Genomic DNA, 23,975 nt, shown 5'->3' with positions numbered 1-23,975 from the left:
TTGAAATGGGAATTAGGGCTGTGCAAGGTTTGAACCTCAAATATTTGAATCTAAGGCTTGGAGGCTATTTGGGCTAGATCTGCCATTTTAGGATGGGATCTGCCATTTTCCTGCACAGCCCTAGGCCCTGGTACAGCCTACAGCCCCCAGCATGCAGGGCCCGAGGAGGCAGATGCTCCTCAGCATGATTGCCGGCTTCATCTCATGAGATTGTATCCTCTTAAGATTGCCGCTTCGAGGCAGTGATCTCGTGAGAGGACGCTGGCGATTTTGCGAGAGGATGTGATCTCGCGAGAGGAAGCCGGCAATGGTGGTGGTGAAGCCGTGGATTGCACTGAGAAGTGGGCAATTGTGTATGGCGGGGACATGTCTGCCCTCTGTTCTTGGGCCCCAGTAAGTCCGCCCCTTCCACGCACTGCATGCTGGGGGCTGTAGGCTGTACTGGGGCTTAGGACGGTGCAGGAAAATGGCGGATCCCATCCTAAAATGTCAGATCTGCCACAAAATGGCCTCTCAGCCTTGGATTTGAATACCTGAGGTTGGATCCTTGCACAGCCCAATGGGAATACCTACCTCTTTGTTACCAGAAGAGAAGCCATGCTAATCTATACTGGTAGAAAGGCAAAAAACAAATAAAGCAAAAACCAAACTGAGAGAATAAGGGTGCAATCCTATGCATGTTTAGACAGAAAAAAGTCCTAACACTCCCAGATTCCCCATGGGCCATGCTGGGACCTGTAAGACTTTTTCTTCTGTCTCAGCATACATAGGATTGCACCTTAACTGCTCTATCATGACATGAACATTCATAAGCAACAGTCTATTTTATCAGAAGCAGAAAGTAAACCCAGATGGTATTATTATTATTATTATTATTATTATTATTATTATTATTATTATTATTATTATTATTTTATTTATTTATTTATATAGCACCATCAATGTACATGGTGCTGTACAGAGTAAAACAATAAATAGCAGGGCCCTGCCGCATAGGCTTACATTCTAATAGATGAGAGAGGTCCTTTGGAAGAAGATAGGGTGGCCATGAGCCCTACTTTGCAGAGGACAGTGCTCTCTTTCAAGCTGTCGTCTATTTGACAGAGAACCACAAGAAGGGAGAACCTGGAACAAAGACTTGAAATTGCCCGTCATCAGTTAGCACCTGCACAGCAGACTGAGCAGTCAAATGGGTCATCATGGGTCCTCCCTGTTGCAGTGGGATATATTGTACTTCTATTGAAGTTTATAGAAATCCTCGGATAGGGAGCGGTATAGAAATATTGTAAATAAATAAAATATAGTAATCCCCTTTAAATGCAAATATTATGCGAACTGATATCCTTTTTGTGTTGACGCATGCCCTCTTTTTTTGCGGGGAGGGGAGATATATAGGTGGCCACCCTAAAGTAAAAGAGGATAGTGAAGCTCATGGCGAGGCCAAAGACACATCCCAGCAGCTGGAACCCTAAACAAAAATACTGTGTGTAAGTTAAGCATTTGCTATTGCAAATGCCTTCACCAATTTTATTTATTTATTTATTTATTTATTTATTTATTTATTTATTTATTATTGCATTTCTATCCCGCCTTTTCCCCCTCCAATGAACCCAAGGCATACATCCTCATCCTCCTCTCCTCACATTCAAGAGGCAGCTGGACAACCATCTGTCAGGGATGCTTTAGGGTGGATTCCTGCATTGAGCAGGGGGTTGGATTTGATGGCCTTGTAGGCCCCTTCCAACTCTGCTATTCTATGATTCTATGTTATCCTCACAACAACAACCCTGTGAGGTAGGTTGGGTGAAAGTGGCCCAAAGTCACCCCAGTGGGTTTCCATGGCCAAGTGGAGACTAGAACCCGGATCTCCTGACTCCCAATCCAACACCTTAGCCACTACCCACCCTCTCCCCAGCAAGTCTCACAATGCTTTGCTTACACTGGTTGGGTCTGCTAGAGTGGGAAGCAGAGCAATATAGGTTCCAGGTGTCTGGTCTTGGGCAAGGCACCCTTCAATGATTCACCCTTCGGTGAATCAACCTTCTCACCACCATTGTCAACAGATGTTCTTGCTCCTCATCTCCTTTCTCATCATCGTTACTACTTGCTCGCTCGACAGGCAGAAAGCCAGGCAGTAAGCAGACAATGACATCTACTGTTCCTTCTTCTCTCCACCACCATCGTCCAAGCCAGAGAGTAGGAGGCAGGTGAACAAGCAGGCTGCAATAGTGAAGAAGAGGAGCAACTCCAGGGGGCTTTTGCCATCTCTGTCACTTGAGGCCCAGGTGGCCTCGGTAGCACAGAGTGCCTTCTACCAACTCTGTTTGGTGGCCCAGCTACACTCTTATCTGGACAGGGATAACCTAGCTTCAGTCATCCATGCTCTGGCAACCTCCAAATTAGATTACTGCAATGCCCTCTTCGTGGGGCAGCCTTTGAAGACGGTTCAGAAGCTGCAGCTTGTGCAAAATGCAGCGGCCAGATTGATAACCAGAACCAGAAGGTTCAAACATATAACATCGATTCTGGCCCACTTGCATTGGCTGCCTATACATTTCCGAGCCCAATTCAAGCTGCTGGTTTTAACCTATAAAGCCTTACATGGCTTGGGACCACAATACCTGACGGAACGCCTCTCCCGCCATGAACCTACCCACTCACTGTGCTCAACATCTAAGGTCTTCCTCCGAGTGCCTACTCCGAGGGAAGCTTGGAGGATGGCAACAAGGGAGAGGGCCTTTTCAGTGGTGGCCCCCCAATTGTGGAATGATCTCCCTGATGAGGCTTGCTTGGCACTAACATTGTTTCCTTTTTGGTGCCAGGTCAAGACCTTTCTCTTCTCCCAGGCATTTAACAGCATTTAACAACATATGCTAAATTTGTTTTTTAATGGACCCCAGAGCTGTTGTTGTTTAAAATGAATACTGTTTTATACTGTTGTTATTATATTTTTCATGGTTTTAAATTTTGCATACTTTTTAATGTTCAATGTTTTTAACTTTTGTAAACCACCCAGAGAGCTACGGCTATGGGGCAGTATATAAATTTAATAATAAATAAATAAATAAATAAATAAATAAATAAATAAATGGGTCCTTGATGGCAAGTGGGCCCTCAACTTGTAACCGATCATACCTACCCATGATACCAGTCCTGAGAAGGGACTTGGTCATGGTGGAACTCATATGTTTGGACGTTCTTCCTAAGGAAGGTCCACCTGTCTACTTTCTTGATATTGTTATATAATGAAACATTTTTTAAAGTTATTATTTAAGAAGGTATTCCCAGACAACATTGAATCCTGAGATGGTGTTTTAAAGTTCGGCTGTTTGACAGATCCGGTGGACTTCATTTTAAATGAATAGCTACTACTTGGTGTTTTGCTTTTTTAAATGTGTTTTTTTATGATGGCTTTATGGATTTCATTGTTATTAATGTGCACGGCGTGGTGGCAGAGAATGGGACGCAACGTTTTTTGAAAGGAAAGGAATGAAAACGCTAATCAGCTGCTGAGGTACTAAACTGTGATGGCAAGTGAAACCAAATGATATTCAATGGTTTTTTTGTAGCTCAATAACCACTCTTATTAGTCAGCTTGATTAATGAATTGTTATTGATGAAATAAATATATTTTAATTTAATTAAGTGGTTGTATTTGATACAAGCCTTCCTAACATTGGCAGCGTGTTTGCATGGGTTGGAGTCCCCATAGGGCTTAACGAGGCTCCGTATATTTCTCTTCACACATCCATGTGGGGCCTCCACACGTGCTCATCAGTCTCCCTGCCTTCCTCCTCCCTCCATGCAGCAATAAGGGTTGAAAAAGGTTTTCTATTGGAACCAATGGGAGAACATAAGAACATAAGAAGAGCCCTGCTGGATCAGACCAAGGGTCCATCTAGTCCAGCACTCTGTTCACACAGTGGCCAACGAGCTGTCGTCCAGGGATGAACAAGCAGGCCATGGTGCAACAGCACCCTCCTGCCCATGTTCCCCAGCAATTGGTGCATACAGGCTTACTGCCTTGAATACTGGAGGTAGCACACAACCATCAGGGCTGGTAGCCATGGATAGCCTTCTCCTCCAGGAATTTATCCAACTCTTTTTTAAAACCATCCAGATTGGTGGCCATCACTACATCTTATTTATTTATTTATTTATTTATTTATTTATTACATTTTTATACCACCCAATAGCGGTGCCTACTATCTTATGGTAGTGAATTTCATAATTTAACTATGCGCTATGTGAAGAAGTACTTCCTTTTATTTGTCCTGAATTTTCCACCAATCAGCTTCATGGGATGACCCCGGGTTCAAGTTTTTTGAGAGAGGGAGAAAAATGTCTCCCTATCCACATTCTCCATACCCTCCCACCCATGTTCCCCAGCAACTGGTGCACACAGGCTTACTGGCCTCCTTGAGGCCTAGTATTGGCTGCTTTGAGGCCCAGTATTGGGCAAAAGGTGGGATACAAATATAATAATAATAATAGTAATAATAATAATAGTAATAATAATAATAATAATAATAATAATAATAATAATAATAATTCCCTCTAATACTGGAGATAGCACACAACCATCAGGGCTAGTAGCCATTGATAGCCTTCACCACCAGGAATTTACCCAACCCCCTTTTAAAGCCATCCAAATTGGTGGCCATCACCCCATCTTGCGGTAGTGAGTTCCATAATTCAACTATGCACTGTGTGAAGAAGTCCTTCCTTTTATTTGTCCTGGATCTCCCACCAATCAGCTTCATGGAATGACCCCGGGTTCTAGTTTTTTGAGACAGGGAGAAAAATGTCTCCCAATCCACATTCTCCATACCATGAGGTTTCCCCCCAAGGCTAATTTGTACATGAAGTGCTGGTATTGGGGGGGTACAACTACGGAAGGAAAGGTCGGCCCTCTGTTTACCATGGGCTGTGACACCCTCCCTCCCCTTCACCCTTTTTGAATCACTTAGACTTGAAAATAGTTAGTTCTATTAATGTGTTATTTTATCATTTACAAATGAGCAAACTCACCGTCAGGTTTGCCAGTCTCTCAGGCAAGCACCCATTCTGGCAAACTGACACGGCATGCCCAAATCAGTGAGACTTCGGCCATGCCTAGACCTCCCGGCATTCCGGGAGGGAGGAGAGGCTCTCATGATTTTATGATCGTGAGATCCTCCCCCTCAGTCCACATGCGGCCACGCAACATCCTGGGCTTCGTGCCTGTTGCGGCGGCCATTTTTTAAAAAAGAAAGAAGAGCTGGAGTGCACGAGTGCTCCAGCGAAAATAATAAGGTAAAAAACAAACAAAAAACCTCCCGTTCCCCCCCACACACCTCACCCCTGATGGGCACGGAGCTCCTGAAGAGCTCCGTGCCCCATGCCCGGTTCCTGGCTCCTCATGTTTACTTGCGAGGAGCTGGAACAAACCGGGACGGCCGCCCACACGTCCTGAGCTCTCAGGATCATCCCGGGACTGTGGGAAAAACCTGGAAAAAAGTGTAGGGCAATATCCTGGGGAAATGCAGGGATCTTCCCTCCCTGCTCCCGGGATCCACTGTGCATCATGTGGATGCCCAGGGACGATCCTGGGACTATCACCCTGTGTAGACATGCCCTTCTTTGTTGCAGGAAATCTCACAGGAAAAGCTTAGCGGTTAAACACTTCAGAAATCGTATAGCTGATGACCAGTAGCTAGAGATTCCAAGAAATTCCAGAACACTCAAAATCTCATCACTACTACCGTGACTGAGATGCCCACCAATGTGGTTTTCCCATTGCCATCTCCACGGTTCCGAATGCAAGGGAAGGGTCAATCCATACACGGGTTCCAAACCCGGACAAGGAATGGGATGATTCTGGACACTGACTGAATGGGAATCCAAACCCTGGACTCTCATAGCAAAGTGATATGGACTGTCCGCTGGGTGGTCAAGCTAAGCACTTCACCTGAAGAAAAGCAGTCACTGTTTCTTGAAAATGATTGATTTGAATCTCAAATGCATTCCAAGAGTTTTAACAAATGTGTTAAAACTTGCCATGGGCCCAGCTATGTGCTCACCCCCCTCCCACCATCCTTGGTGAGAAAAATAAATCCTTTTGAATCTGCAAGATGTTGCAGCTGGGCTAATTTCATTTTAATGATGTGCGATTCTCTCAGAAGGAATGCAACAGAGGCCGGATAAAACATTAGCTCGTATAATCCAATTTGGACTTATTCTCCTCCTTTTTATGGGCTTTCTCTATTTCCAAAATCACATTAACAAATGCTCTGAGATACACTTTCAGCTGCTTTACTTGGAAAGCAGATCTGAGCCTCTTTGAACTCCTTACTGAAAGTGCTGGTGGGTTTTGTCGAGGGAGGGGAAAGCAAACCGTGGAACTGCCGATCTGGTTTGGCTGGGCTAGGTAATGCTTCTCTCGCTTCATTTTGCCCCAAAAAGAATGGAGTGAAATTAAACAGATAGCATTTTTCTTTGCCGTTGCAAATTGCCCTACCATTTCCTGCTTCTCATGGCCCATGTGAATGGCCTGCAGAGACAGTGTGGAGTCATGTGTAGCAGAATCAGGGCTCGCAGGGACGCCAGAGCTAGGGACGTCAGGTTCCGATTTGGCTCGATCGAGTTCTGCAGCGTGTACGACTTGCTTTTCATCTGCGAGCTGGGCTGCAGACTGTTCCTCAACTCCAGGAACTTTTGGGGGCATCTTTTTAAGGTTCTACAACTTGCACAAATTTCTAAGCAATTTGCAAAATCCCAGCTGCTTTTATGCAAATTCTGGCTGAATTTGCACGAACTACACACGTCTGGCTGTAATTTGCATAGGAAAGGAAAGGAACCTCTCGTGCAAGCACTGAGTCATTACTGACTCTTGGAGGGATGCCAGCTTTCACTGATGTTTTCTTGGCAGGCCTTATAGCGGGGTGGTTTGCTGTTGCCTTCCCCGGCTGGTATTACCTTTCCCCCAGCTAACTGGGTACTCATTTTACCGACATCGGGAGGATGGAAGGCTGAGTTGACCCGAGCCGGCTGCCTGAAACCACCTTCCGCTGGGATCGAACTCAGGCCGCGGGGAGAGTTTCAGCTGCAGAAACTGCTGCTTTATCACTCTGCGCCACACTAGGGTGCGCAACCTGCGCAAATTCAACCAGAGTTTGTGCAAACAGGGAGCGATTTGTGCAAATTGCTTGGAAATCCATGCAAATTGCAGAAGCTTCTCTCTCCCCAAACCTCCATTGGAAAATTCCAGGAACTGGCCCAACTCACTGTAGATGAAGTGGGGCACTGCAGTGGGTACTGAAACGAAGTCCAGAGGGACAGACCCTAGGAAAACTGGTACAACTCCAGCCCCTCATTGGATTTCTTTGACATTGCTATGTAGCCCTGACACATTCCAATTAGCAGGGATGCTGACATCACCTGCCACCATCCTCAGAATTCCCTCTTCCCTTTCAGCGGGGCAGGGGGGCATGAACACTTCATACTCTGTTGTAGCGTAAAGGATTTTGGGGCAACTTGCTCTTGAATGGGCAACTAAGATCAACTTGGGCCTTAGCTAGACCTAGTGATCTAGCGGGACGGAGGAGTGAATATCCTGCAATTTTTTTATCACGAGATCTCCCCCTCTGTTCACACGCAGCGCAAGATGACCTCAGAGGGAGAGGTATCACGCTCGCCAGTTTTGTTTGTTTGTTAAAGGGGAAGATGTGCACAAATGCTCATGCACAGAAGGTAGGTTTTTTTAAAAATATTTTTCCTGCTCCCCTGACCCCACCCCAGATGGGCGCAGTGCTCCTGAGGAGTTCTGTGCTCTGTGCACAGGTCCCAGCTCTTCGTGAGGAACTGGAACTAACCTCGGCACCTGGCAACACGTTCCATGGTCTTGGGCTGAGCCCGAGACAACAGAAAAACCAGGCTGAAAGGGGAGGGCAAGATCCCGGGGCAAGGAAGGGATCATCCCTCCCCGATCCTGGGATCCCCTATGCGTCATGTGGATGCACGGGCACGATCCCAGGGATCGCCCTGGGATTTCGCCCCGTCTAACTATGGCATCGCTTTACAAAAGAATTCTGCTCCAGGTGGAGGTGAAAACTGCTAGAACTGGTTATTTATTTATTTAGAATATTTATGTACCATTCCCCGTCCAAAAGATTTTGGAGTGGTGAACAACAAATAGAATAAAAACAAAACAAAAACCACCATAACTTTTAAAAAAGAAATACATTTTTTAAAAGAACAAAGTTCTGATAAAAACCCATTATTGTAAAACCATGGCTGGCCATTCACGGAAAGCTTCCTGAAAAAGCAATGTTTTCAAGAGGTGCCAGAAGCAATACAATGTTGGTGCCTGCCTGAGCTCCAAAAAACAAAAACTCACTGAAGGGGGGCGGGGCGGGCGCAAGAGGACTGGACAGCTAATTTCTGCGCCCGCATTTCAATTGCCTGCCCTTCCCTTTCTAGCCCAACAAAATTATTTTTCAAATTGCTTTATAATTGTATAACACTTTCTGGCATGAAAATACAAATGTTACGTTTACCTCTCACCAAACAAAGAAAAAGAAGACATACATATACATCTTTAAAAGCTCTCAGCTTTTAGAGTAACCACAGAAGTCTTTCTCCTCTTGTGTCTCTTGCAACAGGTGAACTGCCTGGCATGTGAAAACTGTATGATAATAGCTGGTTTTTTGCTTGTCTGTTTTAAAAAACGGAGAGCGGAGGGGCTTTTTGAGGGGTCACACTCATAGGAAAACTGCCCCATTAACGCTTTTAGAGCTATGTTGAGAAAGAGGCTTTCAAAGTGTCAACGGCAGATGCAGTTCAACCCTTTTTATCTACTCAAGAAAAAGAACAGAAAGCTTTGCGATTGCTCTACGGCCTGTTTTCACTCTGCATATACGTAGCTTTCTCGAAATCTATTCTCTTCTCCCATCACACACACACACACACTGGCATTGTTTTGCTTTTCTCTCCAGTGTCTTAAGAGTTGTGGCTAAGATTTCCAGAATTGGCAGCTGGCAAGGCAGTTTGCGGGAGTTTAATCTGCTTGAACTGGAAGTCCCAGTAGAACTATCAAGGTCGCTTGCTCAGCACTATCCCGGACATTCTCAGCAGCATTGGTGCAAGCCTTGACATCACCTTCATGGTAAACTAAGGGCCTTACTAGACGAGGCCTTAGCGCGCCTTCTGTCCCGGCTTCCCTGCTGTGCGTCCAGATGACGCACAGGGGAATCCGGAGACAGGCCGCGCCGAGGCCTCCTCCAACGCGCCATAAGCGAATTCGCTTATGGCGCGCCTTTTCCCCCGCTCCAGCCTCAGGCCGGAGCTGGGGAACGTCTAGGGACTTCCGCAGCTTTTCACGGCTCCTCGCTTACTCGCGAGGAGCCGTGGACCTGCCTGGCACAGCGCTCATAGGAGCGCTGTGCCCATCGGCGGGGGGGGGAAGGCTGGGAGGGTGGGTGGCGGGGGGGCACGGGGGAAGGGCGGGTGCCCCATGCCAGGCATTGCCCGGGCTTGGGCGGCGCGCGGCGCGATCGCACCAGCCCTCCCCTCATGCCACCCACCCTGCCACCCACCCTCCCAGCCTTCGCCCCCCCCCGTAAAAAATAAATAAAACACTAACCTTGTCCGCCATCTTCAGGCCGCACCCGGCCCCTTTAAAATAATAATAATAAAAAATGGTGGACGCCGCAGGGACGTGACGTCCCTACGCGTCCGCCGTGTGGTAGCCTGGGGGAGGCGCGCTAACGTTAGCGCGCTTCGGCCCCGCCTCCCTGCCGGCATAAGCCGGCAGGTCTAACAAGGCCCTAAGAACGTGAGAAGAGCCATGCGCAATCAGACCCAAGACCTACCAAAGTGCAACATTTTGTTCGCCCTGTGGCCAACCAGTTGCCTGTAGGAAGCCCATAAGCAGGACATGAATGCAATAGCATCCTCTCACTTTCCTGTCCTAGCAACTGGTATACAGAGGGCTCATCTACACCAAGCAGGATATTCCATAATGAAAGTGGTATGAAAGCGGTATATAAAAGGCAGGATCTTCACTACTGCTTTATAGTGGTATTGAAGTGCACTGACAACTGTTGGGGCCCATGGACACCTCTACGCCAAGCAAGATATAACACTATGAAAGTGGTATGAAAGCAGTATATGGTATGTGTCATGGGCCCCAACAGTCGTCAGTGCACTTCAATACCACTATAAAGCAGTAGTGTGGCTCCTGCCTTTTATATACCACTTTCATAATGGAATGTCCTGCTTGGTGTAGATGAGCCACTTAAGGCAGTATATAGCCATTAGGACTAGTAGCCATTGGATAGCCTTATCTGCCAAGAACCGGTAGAGTTATGGCATGATCTTTCCAACGAGGCCTGCCGGGTGCCAACACTGCTATCTTTTCAGTCCCAGTTCAAGACTTTTCTCTCTTCCCAGGCATTTGGGAGCATGGGATGAGATTTAATCAATCTCCAGTTTGGCTGATTGCTCAAAGTTGTTTTCAGATGTTTGTTGTCTCTGCGTATCCTGTTTGTTTCGTGTTGTTTATGTTTTTACATTTCGCATATTGTTTTTAATGTTTTAATCTTTGTAAAAGGTCCAGGGAGCTTTGGCTATGGAGCGGTATAGAAGTGTAATAAAACCTCCTCTTCCTCCTCCTCCTCCCCTTTTAAAGCCATCCCAATTGTTGGCCATCACTACATCTTGTGGAAGCAAATTCCATAGTCTAACTATGTGCTCTTTTTGACGAAGTGCTTCCTTTTATTTGTCCTGAATCTCCCAATATTCAGCTTTGTACACCTCTATCACTTCTCCATGTATTCGGCTTTTTTCTAAGACGAACAATTCCAGACACTGTAACCTTTCTTCATAGAACACTTGCTCTATGAGCATACGGACTACCCGGTTTTGGTTTTTTGCTTTGTACCGACCCATAGTTTCAAAAGCAGTTGATAATACAGCTTAGGAGTGTGCTATTAGGAGTGGGCATGGCTATGGATGTGGGAAACAGGAATTAGGTGGTGCTAGAAATCAGGCAAGAATATTACAAGGACGTGTTCAGAGGAGGGCAACTAGGATGATCAGAGGTCTGGAAACAAAGCCCTATGAACAGAGACTGAAAGAACTGGGCATCTTTAGCCTGGAGAAGAGAAGATGGAGCGGAGACATGATAGCACTCTTCAAATACTTAAAAGGTTGTCACACAGAGGAGGGCCAGGATCTCTTCTCGATCCTCCCAGAGTGCAGGACACGGAATAACGGGCTCAAGTTAAAGGAAGCCAGATTCCAGCTGGACATCAGGAAAAGCTTCCTGACTGTTAGAGCAGTACGACAATGGAATCAGTTACCTAGGGAGGTTGCGGGCTCTCCCACACTAGAGGCCTTCAAGAGGCAGCTGGACAAGCATCTGTCAGGGATGCTTTAGGGGGGATTCCTGCATTGAGAAGGGGGTTGGACTCGATGGCCTTGTAGGCCCCTTCCAACTCTGCTATTCTATGATTCTATGATTCTATGACCCCAGTGTCACCTCAGATAAGAGGCTATATGTTGGTCAGAGAGTCCTTAGTGCTTCCTCCTAATGCTGGTATGAGTAATACAAAGTAGGGCGTTACTAGACGAGGCTCTAGCGCGCGTTACCTTCCGCAGCCACGTCGAGGCTTCCAGATGACGTTCACGAGGATCCGCCGTTATCCTGCGGTGAAGCCTCTTTCTCCCGACTTTAAAAAAGTGAGTTGTAGTGCGCCTTTTCCTGCTGTCCCGCGGTAATTCGGAGTACGTGTGGGAGGATGTGAGGTCACTGCGGTCGGCACTGGTCAGGAAAAGGCGTGCTAAGGGGGAGTGGTCAGCGGCTTCGGTCAAGCCGCCTCCGCCATTTGCGCGCAGTCCGGCAGCTGGGGCAGCGCGGCGGAGCGGCTTTTTTTTTTTATTTCCCCAGTGACAGTTTGCGCAGGAACGGAGGACCGCAAAAGTGGCTGGTGACTCCTTGCGGTGGGCAGCTACCGTGGCCGCATAATGGCGGTGCTGTACGCTGCAGGCTGGCAGAGGGCAGAGCTGTTTGTGGGCTGCTGCCATGGCTACGGCCAGATGTGGGTTGGCTCCTTGGGATGGGGCACAGGGCACAGAGGCGGTCATCGCCGCCGACACCTCAGAGGCATGATGGGAGATGTAGGCACAGAGTGGCCATGCAGACGATTGACCTCGGGTCATATGACACCCGCCACGACCCCCATCAGGAAGTGAGCGCATCAATGTTGACCCTCAACAGCACCAGCAGCACTTCGGCTGGCACTGGCACTGCCGCCGCTGCCGCCGCCAGGGCCGGCGGCGGCATCGCTGACGGCTGCGCAAGTTTGCGGTCTTTCGGACGTGCGCAAACCGTGCAGCGAGCGAAAAAAAAAGCCGCGGCATTCAGGCCGGTGTGGCTGCGCAACCGTGCTCGCGGCGGCAGCAGCACAACCGGCGCAAACTTCCGCCATAAATCGAAGGCAGGTGTGGATGATGAGGCGTCACGGCTGAACGGGAAAAGCCGCTTTCACCGCTCCTCAACGACGGAACACCCGGTACGTCTAGCAACGCCCGTAGATATAGCTTCAGGTACAGCAACTCCAGATGTTGGCTAAAATTAGGGTGTTGAGAAAGAACTCTGAGGGCTTAAACCTATGCAGGTTTAGAAAGGAAAAAAAAGGCCAACAGTTCCCATCATTCCCCAGCCAGCCATGGAAATGCACATCCTGGTAAAAATGGGGTCATGTCAGTGGATTGCACATGGCAAATCTTACACAAAACTACAAGGAGTTTCTTTCCAAACCCATGTTATGATAGTGCTATGTGGTGGAATGTTTGAACACTGGAGTAAAACATGGCCATAGCTAGATGGGGCAATTTCCCTGGGCAATCCCCAGGATCGTCCCTGTGCGTCCACATGATGCACAGGGGATCCAGGAACAGGGAAGGATGATCCTTCCCTCTCCCCGGAATATCAACCTACCGTTTCAGCCCGCTTTTTCCGTGGTCTCAGGATGATCCCAAGACCGCGGAACGTGTGGGCAGGCGTCACGGTTTGTCCCGGCTCCTCATGGTTACTTGTGAGGAGCTGGGAACTGTGCATGGGGTGCAGCACTCCTCTGCAGTGCTGCGCCCATTGGGGTGGGGGTGGGGTGGGGAGCGGAGAAATTGTTTGTTTTTTTTAAAAAAAAACACCTTACCTTTGAGCGCATGAGTGCTCATGTGCTGCTTCTGTTTCTTTAAAAAAAACCAAAATGGCGGGCGCGACGTTCTATTTGTCCAAGGCCATTGCGCGCCACGTGTAAACAGAGGAGGAGATCTCACGATAAAAATATCACAAGATCCTCACCCCTCTGTTTCGCTAGAGCCATAGGTCTAGCTGAGGCCAATCTCACACCAAACCCTCCCATGGAAAATGAAAGCGAAAATGTAAGTGGAAAAGATCTTTCTATCCCCAATTCCATTTTTCACCACTGATATAAGCCTAGAGTATCTGCTGAACATTAAAAAGTCAATTAGAATGACAATGAATGTAAAAAATATGCGTTTGTAATAAAAGCCATAATTTAGAACAGGATAATGGATTTGAAAATGGAAAAAGGATTCTCCTAAATCAAATGTCTTTCAGCTGTAGTTAATTTCTGTCAACAGAATTTTCTCAAGTGTTTAAATCATAGTTTAGACTTTGATTTATATGTAGAGCGGGGGGAAAAGGAAAAAAGGAAACTTGTGGTTTATTGCTCCTGTTGCTTCCCATGCAAATTTTTACTATGCAAAATAGTAAAAATTGGAATGAAGAAGCTTTATTACATTCAACAATCTTAGAAAGCAGATGTATATTTATGGCTCATTATCGTCATGTCACTATGAAATTAACATGTGTATATTAAAAATGGTGAAGGAAATATAGCTGCTTATTTTGCATGGGTAAATTTAGAGGCACTTTTCTGTTCTTCAAAGGTCTTTTAGTACTTGAACAATTCGTGATTCTGGGATGGAATCACCTGTTCTGATAGATAAGAGACGCTGCGGAAAATGGCCTCCCCACGCTGAGCTGTCATGTATCCTGATGCTATCACTTTCTCCATTTCCCTATCCTTAGCCACCTTCTTGACTGGCCACTGGCAGGGACAAAGAAACGCAAAACACAATGACACCTTGGCACAGGTAAGCATCTCACCATGTTACCGAGAGTGGGACAACCCAACATTGAAAGAGAAGAAGAGCTTCTCCATGTGATCCATAACCTATACAGTTCTGTCCCTACCGTGATCTCTTTGGCTTTACCATGGAAATCTTGCCTTCAGATGCTTGAGAACATTAATTAATTGGGCTGCCTAGGGCTAGAATGACACACAGCAATTCGTTTGTGGCATTCATGGATGACTATTCTGGTTATATTTTATTTATTTTTATTTATTTATTATTGCATTTATATCTCACCTTTTTTATTGCAAGGAACCCAAGGCAGCATACATAATCCTCCTCCTCTCCACTTTATCCTCATGACAACCCTGTGAGGTGGGTTAGGCTGAGAGTCTGTGACTGGCCCAAAGTTACCCAGTGGGTTTTCATGGCTGAGTGGGGACTAGAACCTGGATCTCCCGACTCGCAGTCCGACATTTTAGCCACTACACCACACTGGCTCTTATATCTTTCCTGTGTCAGTACCGTAAGAAGTGGGAGATGGCTTGGAAGGATTTTGAATTAAATATCTCCAAATTTCAAGGCATCTTGTTTTTGTTCCTTACTTCTGCCAACAATGTCACAGACAGCCTAGAGGGCAGACAGGGTGGAGAGCAAGAGGTAAGAGTCCTCAGGACTGGGCAGTGAGTGGTATCTAGCAGTGGAGAAGTAGCCAGGCAGAGAAAGGCCAAAGTTATGGTTGCCCAAGCAAAGCCAAAGATTGACCCCAAAGCCCTAGCAGGTCAGAGGACAACAATGGATTGCCTGAGTTGGCACTCACCATAAATTGTGGAAGGACATCATAACCCTAGCAGTTCGATAAAAAGTGCCAACCCAGTGTGCAGCTGCTGTGAGAAAGGCAAATTCCATCTTGTGTGTAATTAGGAAGAGAATCAAAAATGAAACTGCCACTATAATTCTGGCCTGTGGTGCAACCACATTTGGAATACTGTGTATAGTTCTGGTCACTGCACCTCCAAAAGGACACTGTTGAGAAAAGGGCAACCAAAGCGATTACGGTTGTTGGAGCAAGTCCCTGATAAGGAAAAGTTATGTCTGGGGCTGTTTAGCCTAGAAATAAGGTGGGTAAGGGGAGCCATGATAGAGGTGTATAAAAATAATGCGTGGTATGAAGGAAGTGGATAGGGATAAATTCTTCTCCCTGGCAGGATCTACACTACTGCTTTAAAATGGTTTATAACAGTAGTTGCAACTGTTGGGGCCCAAGACACACTGCATATACAGTTTTCAAAACATTTTAAACGTGTTATATCCTCTTGGTGTAGATCAACATTAGAACCCAGAGTCATCCATGGAGCTAATTGGTGGGAGATCCCAGGAAGATAAAAGGAAGCACTTCTTCACACAGTGGATAGTTAAACTATGTAATTCATCTCCACAAGATGTAGTGATGGCCACCACTTTGGATGGCTTTCGAAGGAGATTGGACAAATTTGTGATCTATGGTTAGTAGTCCTGATGGCTATTTGCTACATCCAGTAGCCGATGAACACCAGTATGCCCATTTACACTAATTGCTGGGGAACATGGGCAGGAGGATGCTGTTGGACCCTCCTGCCTACTTGCGGTTTTCTGTAGCCAGCTGGTTGGCCACTGTATGAATAGAATGCTGGGTTAGATGGACCTTGGTCTGATCCAGCATCAGGGCTCTTCTTACGTTCCTATGGTTAAACACCAGTGTTTTTGCTCACACATTTCCACCTATACTCTTTTTCTGTCTTACTTTTCGATGGTAAATTTGTGAGCATCCTTGCTTTGTACTGTTCCTGGGTGCAGGTACAAGATAAATGATACATATTACAAATAATTATCAAAGCATTGAATAATGGTGTCAATGAAGACCATTCTCACTAAAACTATTTGCACACACCATTGGGAGCTTTTGCTATGCAAGTGCCCGTGAGCTTTTGTGCAACCCCCATTAATTTCATGTGAGCATTGGTCACATGTAGATGGTGACCATGATTGTGCCAAATGTTCACTGATGACCAGTTTTAGCACACAGGGCTCTCCTGAAACAACCCCCCTAAAACTCCAACTGTGTAACCTTTCTACTGCTGATCAATTGCTCCTCTCAGCCGTTTGGTGCTATTATTATTTTTAAAAAAGCAACAATAGTACAGTGTCTTCTTGCTAAGAATAGTGATGCAGTCAGGGACTTCATAGCCAACACTACGATGGAACAATGCTGTGTTGTCAATTGGCTTTGGCTTTGTAGTGATGTCACAAAGCCAATTCATACTGGGGGAAATGCTTCTTACAATCCATCTGAATGGAATAACAGTGTGATGCCATCTAGCCAATCAGGCTTTGCCACATGATAAAATTATAAAGCCAATTCAGACTGAAGGACAGCACTTCTTTCCTTAACTCTGAATGGACAAGATAAATGATACATATTACAAATAATTATCGAAGCATTGAATAATGGTGTCAATGAAGACCATTCTCACTAAAACTATTTGTTTTACCATTGGGAACAATGGTATAACAGTGTGATGCCCTCTAGCCAATCAGGCTTTGCCACATGATAAAATTATAAAGCCAATTCAGACTGAAGGACAGCACTTCTTTCTTTAACTCTGAATGGACAAGATAAATGATACATATTACAAATAAAGCCAATTTATTTATAAAGCCAATTCAGACTGAAGGACAGCACTTCTTTCCTTAACTCTGAATGGACAAGCATTGTCACCTGTGTTTGAAGCCTCCCTGAAAAGCGGCTTTTTGTGGGGGGGCAAACATATTCACAAATAATCTCCTTGCTTTGGTTCAGCCCTAATTATGACCCATATTACTTTGACTTTGGATAGTATATCCCATGGCCTTTGGTTCTATAAATTCCTGATCACATATACAGCGATTTATAAGTCCTAACCACACATATTTAGTTTAAAAGGGAATCGAATGACCAAGAAGGTATCGCCTGTGCGGAACAGCTGAGAAGATAATGACTACGAAGGTAGCGAGGTAGTGAATTATTGTGGCTTTATGACTGAGAAAGTAATTTATCTCTTAATGCTATGATTAGGGATGTTGTGGGTGCCCAACTGAGTCTGGGAGTCCCTGCGTCTACCCCTCTGGACTCAGTCGGGCATCACAACGGAGGCTTGGAAAATTACATATTTCGCCCCATTGCATAAATGATGGCCACAAAGGCCCCATTATGCAACAGTAAAGGCACAAACAGTGTGTTCTCGCTTTTACTCTTGCATCAATGAGGACTTTACGGCCGCCATTTACAGAAACTGGGGGAAATACGTAATTTCCAGAGTGAGGGTCGATGGCTGCCAAGTGGTCATCAGGTCGTGCTGAGCCCCAAAGGAAGCTTGCGCGGCTTATTTTATTTATTTATTTATTTATTACATTTATATATACCACCCCATCGCCGAAGCTCTCTGGGCTTGATGAGCAGGGGCGGATGGTGGTGGTGGGGAGAGGTAGCATTCAACAGATCGGATGCGGGATGATTTCATGGGCTTTGTGGTTTCTTTGTGTGTAAATTGAAGGACGCTGCCTTACGAACTATGTGCAGGCACCATTTACCGCAACACTTACTCAACAAAATGATGATACATATCAAGATGGCAATGATGGCTCCAGTTCCCAGCCCGGCTGCGGCGACTGCTCCTATGGTGGTACAGTCTCCATTTTCATCACACGGACACACCTTGACCTTAATGACGGACATGTTAAACAGAGGAGGGTTTCCGGAATCGGTCACGATGATCGGGACGTCATAAACCCCGGCTTCCAAGTACATTATTCGTAAACTGAGTTGGGCGTAGTCACCTGCGGGGAGCAAAATGGAGAGGGTTGCAGTCCCAAGGAAGCCATTAAAAACGTGTGTACACAGAAAAGCTTCCCCTCCCCAGATCATATACGGCCTTTGCTAGCTGGTAGCTATACAATACCTGTATACCTGTACGACCAGCATGGCTGCAATATTCCAGAGAGTGCAAAACCACCTGCGTTGTGTTCCTTGCCTCTCAAAAACCTCCGCCCCATTTAATGCTATTCTCTCTTTGTGTGGAAGCAATGAAATGATCCCACCTGAACATGAACAAATTGGTCAGGATCAAAAGAGACACACCCAGAGGCTTGTGGGCATCTGGCAGGATTTTTGGCTTTTGCTTTTTTCAGCTGACGACTCCTGCTCCATGCCACATCACAACTGGCTTTTGAAAGTCCTCTCCTTCCCCCAGAATCCCATGTCTCTGAAAAATCAGAGGGTGGATTGATTTCTGGCGGCCTGGTTTGCATTTAGGCCTATCCAGTGGAATTTTAAGACGTTTTTAAAATGTTTTTAGGATGTTTTTTAGGATGTTTTTAACAATGTATATTATGTTTTCATTGAGTATTATGTATTTTATCGTTTATTGTTGTTCCCCGCCTCGATCAAAATGGTAAGAAATAAATTTATTATTATTATTAGCAACAAGGGTGGCCCCTCAATTATGGAATGATCTCCCCAATGAGGCTCGCCTGGTGCCAACATTGTTATCTTTTCGGCGCCATGTCAAGACTTTTCTCTTCTCCCAGGCATTTAACAGCATTTAACAGCATATGCTGAGTTTTTTAACTGACCCCAGAATAGTTGTTTTAAACGGAGGCCTTAGCTAGACCTAAGGTTTATCCTGGGATCGTCCCGGGGTCATCCCTGTTCATGTAAATGACACACAGGATATCCTGGGAGCAGGCAGGGACGATCCCGGGATAAACCTTAGGTCTAGCTAAGGCCGGATATTGTCTGTTTTTGTTTGCATTCTATGCTTTTTATGGTTTAAAATTTTATATATTTGTTTTTAATGTTCACTGTTTTAAACTTTTGTTAACCGCCCAGAGAGTTTTGGCTATGGGGCGGTATATAAATGTAAATAAATAATACAGGAGGGTGTGGGGCAATAACTCACTGTTAAAAATACGGAATTTTCTGTTCTACCACTGCCTCTAATAGACACCAGCAAAAGATCTTAAAAGATCTGGACCCTCCATATAGATACAGGAAAGGGGATAAGTTTACACACTAACACACACATTCTTAAGCATGTTCTACAATTTAGCTTTAGTCTTTTTCCTCATGGTGATTTTTAAGGAATTATTATTACATTAACATCCCACTTTTTCCCTCATGGCAACTTACATGGGCCTCTTCTTCTCTATTGTATCCTCACAGCAACCCTGTGAGGTAGGTCAGTGAATGGCCCAAAGTCACCCAGTGAGCATCATGGCAAAGTGGGGACTAGAACCTGGATCTCCTGAGTTCCAGTTCAACACTCTCACCACTATGCCACACTGCCTCTCATGAACTCGCAACCTGTGTTGCTTGGACACTGGCAACAATGTGCAAATACGTACATGAATATCCAAATGCAATATAATTATATGTGAGACAGAAAGTAGGCCGTGGCTGTTTCTACACCTGCCTTTTCCCCCGGGATTGTCCTGGGATCATCCCTGTGTATCCAAATGACACACAGGATCCCAGGAGCAGGCAGGGATGATCCCTCCATTTTCCTGGGATAATCCTTAGGTATAGAGCTTTATCACACCAGCTTTATACTGTGTAATCACTGCGAATTGCATGCAAAGGACTCCGAAGTTTTCCATTTTATAATCTGCTTTTATTGTGAAGTACTCCCATGCATCCTGCTTTAATTGTGCTATAAAGGGAAAAGACCTGCCCTATTTTGCTACTAGTTTTCGAGCGAATCATTTGTTGTTTTCCGAGCGGCCACTGGGGTGCAGGAGCAGGATTTCATATGTTTAAAGAAAAATTAAACAAATGCTTACATCTGCGTAAGCTTTAAAGACAAAGACATCAAAATTGGCACAGTAATAGATATTAAGGAGAGCTTTAAGCATACCAAATTTGAATCACATTGGGTCATCCGTTGATTTTTTAATGATTTTTTTTACATTTCCCCCCTTAAACCCTTTGCAAAGGATTTTAGGAGTGCTGCCGCCCGGGGTGTGATTTAGCAACAACAACAATAATGCCGACAGTTTAGTGCTGTAGCGGATAATTCGAGGGAAACAGGTACGTAGGATGAAGCTTGTAGAAAGGGCTCATGCTGATTTGCCCTTTGGGGTTGGGGAATCCGGCTTTTAACTATGTCTATAGCTTTGTCCGTGGCTGCCTGTTTCATACATGTAAGTCATCACTTGAAGTTGTAGGTGTTGAATAAAGATGCTGCCTGTGCAAATTCAGCTTATGAGTTCCAGAGCCGGTGACAGGAATGGGCAGATTGAATAGCAACAACCAACAAACAGACCAGACCAGACCAGACCACTACCTTATTTAACCATTCTGCTGAATTTTACGGTTCCATTTTCATTGTGCTTCTGCTCTCTTTATTGTGAGGGAGGCATAGATTTCGTTTTTATTTATTTTATTTGATGTTGACAGGAGAGTTTTGATGGAAGGATGGCAAAGGAAACTCCAAAATAAATAAACAAGCTCATGAGTGAAGCGATCCATTTCCACCTTGGGGGTGCCCAGGAGCGAAGTAGAAGAGTTGTAGGCTCAGATGTTCGGGCAATGCTTTTCTAAGCCAATTGGCCTTCTCACTGAGTGGCTCCCATTGCTAGGGTGCCACTGGCTGAATTTCATAAGACAACCAATAAAGATGCCAATTACAGCTGCCCGTGATGTCCAGAGCGTCTCTTCTTTCCTCCACCCAACCCTGCCAGGAACTCGCAATCTTCCGATTTCCCCATCCTTAAAGCTACTTCCATGTTAAAGTAGAAAAGGAGGGTGACTTTTATGCAATTACTGCTGGAGGAATGATCATTGATCCTGATTGTGGCTCGTGACAATAAAAATGGAACATAAGGAAGACTGATAATAGCTTTCCCTCCTGGGCTATTACAGATGATTTATCCCCAGTTCAGTCCCGATAACGGTGCGTAATTATGAACTGCATTAAAACCTAGAGGGCGGGGAAGCCGAGCGCCAATGAACACTCTTAAGAGTTCTGCTCAAGGCCCAATCCATGCAATTCCTCATTAACTATCTTTCCTGTAAATGTCAGCCAGAATGTGGGTTTACCAAAAGGTAGGGGGGGGGGGAATCAAAGCAAGGGAACAAAAAGAAATTTGAAAGTTTGAAGGCCGATTCCCCAGCCGTGAGCGCGGCAAGTTCCACACATCGCCGGCTGCTGCCTGCCCAGTTTACCATTTAGCCGCGTAATGGTCCAGTTCTTCCTGATGGCAGATGGCACGCTTGGCAGCTCGAAGACAAAGGGCCCGACGTTTGGATCGATGTCAGCATCGGCGGCTGTGATGTTGATGACATTCAGGTTTGGCTTCTCACAGATCTGCGCCTCCTTTGGCTGCAGCTCAGGAGCGTTATCGTTGATGTCAATTAGATAGATCTGGAGCGTGCCGGTGCCACTGGCTGGTGGGATACCTAGGGGGGAGAGGATCATTTCAATGAGTAATGGTTAAGGTTGGCGTCGGAAGTCACGGGCAGAGGGACTTGCTCGTTCCATTTCCTCTCCAAGAGCCATTGGGCTGTAGAAAAGGTCAACTACACTGATCAAAGCATTGGAACACAGACCCTACGAAGAAAGCCACAATCCTATGCATGTTTAGATGGGGCAAAAAAGCCCTACAACTCCTAGTCCAGTGGTTCCCAATTAGCTAAGTACTGCTGACCCCTTGTTTTTCAAATGCCAAGCCATGGACCCCCTACTTTTGAAAATTGTGTTATCTCTATGGTAGTTACCTGTGCGAAGCAATTTTTATTGGAGAAAATAAGGGGTAGCCCCTAATAAGCAAAGGATTTTAGGGATACTAAAAAACAGACCATAAAATTTGTGATACTTGTGATATTACCACGCAAAAATGACAATGATTTAGTTAGGAATATAAAGACGAATTTAATTTTACTAACGTCTAGTTTACAATAAAACGAATTATGACATGTCTAGCAGCTACTAAGCTTAAATGTGATGGGAGAAATCATGCCTCTTTTTGTCCTGAACAGTCCCTTCCACATCCGGTTCAATATTTCCTACTTTAAATCTCAAATTTGGATCAACATCAAGCCGATTTCTATGCTTGTTCTTCATATAACAAAATGTTGAAAATGTTTGTTCACAAAGATATGTGGAACAAAAGGGAACCAGATGTTTCAAAGCTTTTTCACCTAACTTCTTATAATCAGGAAAAACTTTCACCCAGAATTGGTCCAGTCTATATTCTTTGAAAAATGATTTCAATGAACCATCACAAGTCATGTCAATAAGTGCATCTTGCTCTTGCGCAGATAGAGTTGTTAGTTGTACATCACCACATTCAAAAGGATTCCTTATCCATGAGTTTTCAGGATTAGGTGCAGGGAAGTAATCTCTGAAGCTAGTTGCTAAATCACGCAGGTGCTTTCGCGCATGAGTCATGACGTCACCATCGAAGCAAACGGAGCACGGGAGACGGCGTATTTTCTTTTATTAAAATGCGAACCTTGCAGAGCTAATATGTGAATGGTGCCATGGACCCCCTGGGTGGGTCGGCGGACCACCAATTGGGAACCACTGTCCTAGAGTGGCTATCTGGGAAATGCTGGGAGTTGTATGACTTTCTTTCTTTCTAGACATGCATAGGGTTGTGCCATTAAAGATCCTGGACGCTTCTTTTTAGTCCAGTCCAAATACAACAAAGAGGTGACATGATGGAAGTTTATAAAATGATGGACAATTATTCATGTGATCACCCAAGTAGATTTTCTGTAAACTGAGAACAGATGGAAGACAGTACTTCTTCTCGACACACATGGCTCACCCAAGGCATCTCGAAGGAGGTATCTTATGCTTAAGATTTATTTCACTTAGGTCAATTTTTGGAAGAGTGATGCAACCAATGACTATTAGCCAGGGGGAGGGACCATAGCTCATGCACACACTTAACATGCAGAAAGTTCCATGTTTAATTCTCAGGCCACAGCTAGACCTAAGGTTTATCCTGGGATCATCCAGGGTTCACCCCTGCCTGAGCACTGGATCCCCTGTGTGTCAACTAGATGAACAGGTTTGTCCCCTGGACAATCCAGGGATAAACTTTAGGTCTAGCTATGACCCTAGATGATCAGGTTTGACCCCTGGACAATCCAGGGATAAACCTTAGGTCTAGCTATGGCCCCAGTCTCCCCAGTCAAAAGGGTCAGGAAGGAGGAAACAGAGATCCCAAACAGATGCTACCAGTCAGAGTATTTTGCACTGGGCAGGATAGACTACTTATGGTCATGATTCCTAAATGTGGCCTCCATGTTCAGAGGAAGTATGCCTCAAATGAACCAGAGGCTGGGGACGGACAATGATGAAGGAAAGTTGCCTTCATGTCTTGCCTCTATGTTCCCATGGGCACCTGATCTGATCCAACAAGGAAAGTTCTTATAGGGCCTTGCTAGACCTGCCGGCGAGTAAGCGAGGAGCCGCGAAAAGCTGCGGAAGTCCCTAGACGTTCCCCAGCTCCGGCCTGAGGCCGGAGCTGGGGAAAAGGCGTGCCATAAGCAAATTCGCTTATGGCGCGTTGGAGGAGGCCTCAGCGCGGCCTGTCTCCGGATTCCCCTGTGCGTCATCTGGACGCACAGCAGGGAAGCCGGGACAGAAGGCGCGCTAAGGCCTCGTCTAGGAAGGCCCATAGTCCCAGCTGCTAAGGTAGTGAAGAATGTATAGTACTTTATAACAGCTATTCCCAACACCGGAGTGATGGGAATAGCTGAAGATATCAACCCTGTCAGGTAAAGTCTCCAGGTTGAAAAGCAT

General features: G+C 45.7%; 1 protein-coding gene across 1 annotated transcript in view; it reads right to left on the bottom strand.

The window, feature by feature from the left end:
• The window catches only part of CDH4 (cadherin 4), a 1,028,403-nt gene that overhangs the window by 6,371 nt on the left and 998,057 nt on the right, over window positions 1–23,975 (bottom strand). Inside the window, exons 12-13 of the mRNA XM_063146852.1 lie at window positions 21,386–21,619; window positions 17,767–18,000 (exon numbers count right to left, since the gene is read on the bottom strand). Coding sequence (XP_063002922.1) covers window positions 17,767–18,000; window positions 21,386–21,619 — 468 coding nt within the window. The remainder of the gene's footprint in view (window positions 1–17,766; window positions 18,001–21,385; window positions 21,620–23,975) is intronic.

Source organism: Elgaria multicarinata, chromosome 1 (genome assembly GCF_023053635.1).
Source record: "Elgaria multicarinata webbii isolate HBS135686 ecotype San Diego chromosome 1, rElgMul1.1.pri, whole genome shotgun sequence".
In the NCBI taxonomy this organism is placed as follows: domain Eukaryota; kingdom Metazoa; phylum Chordata; class Lepidosauria; order Squamata; family Anguidae; genus Elgaria; species Elgaria multicarinata.
Note: the sequence above shows the minus strand (reverse complement) of the source record. Positions and strands in the feature narration are given on the sequence as shown.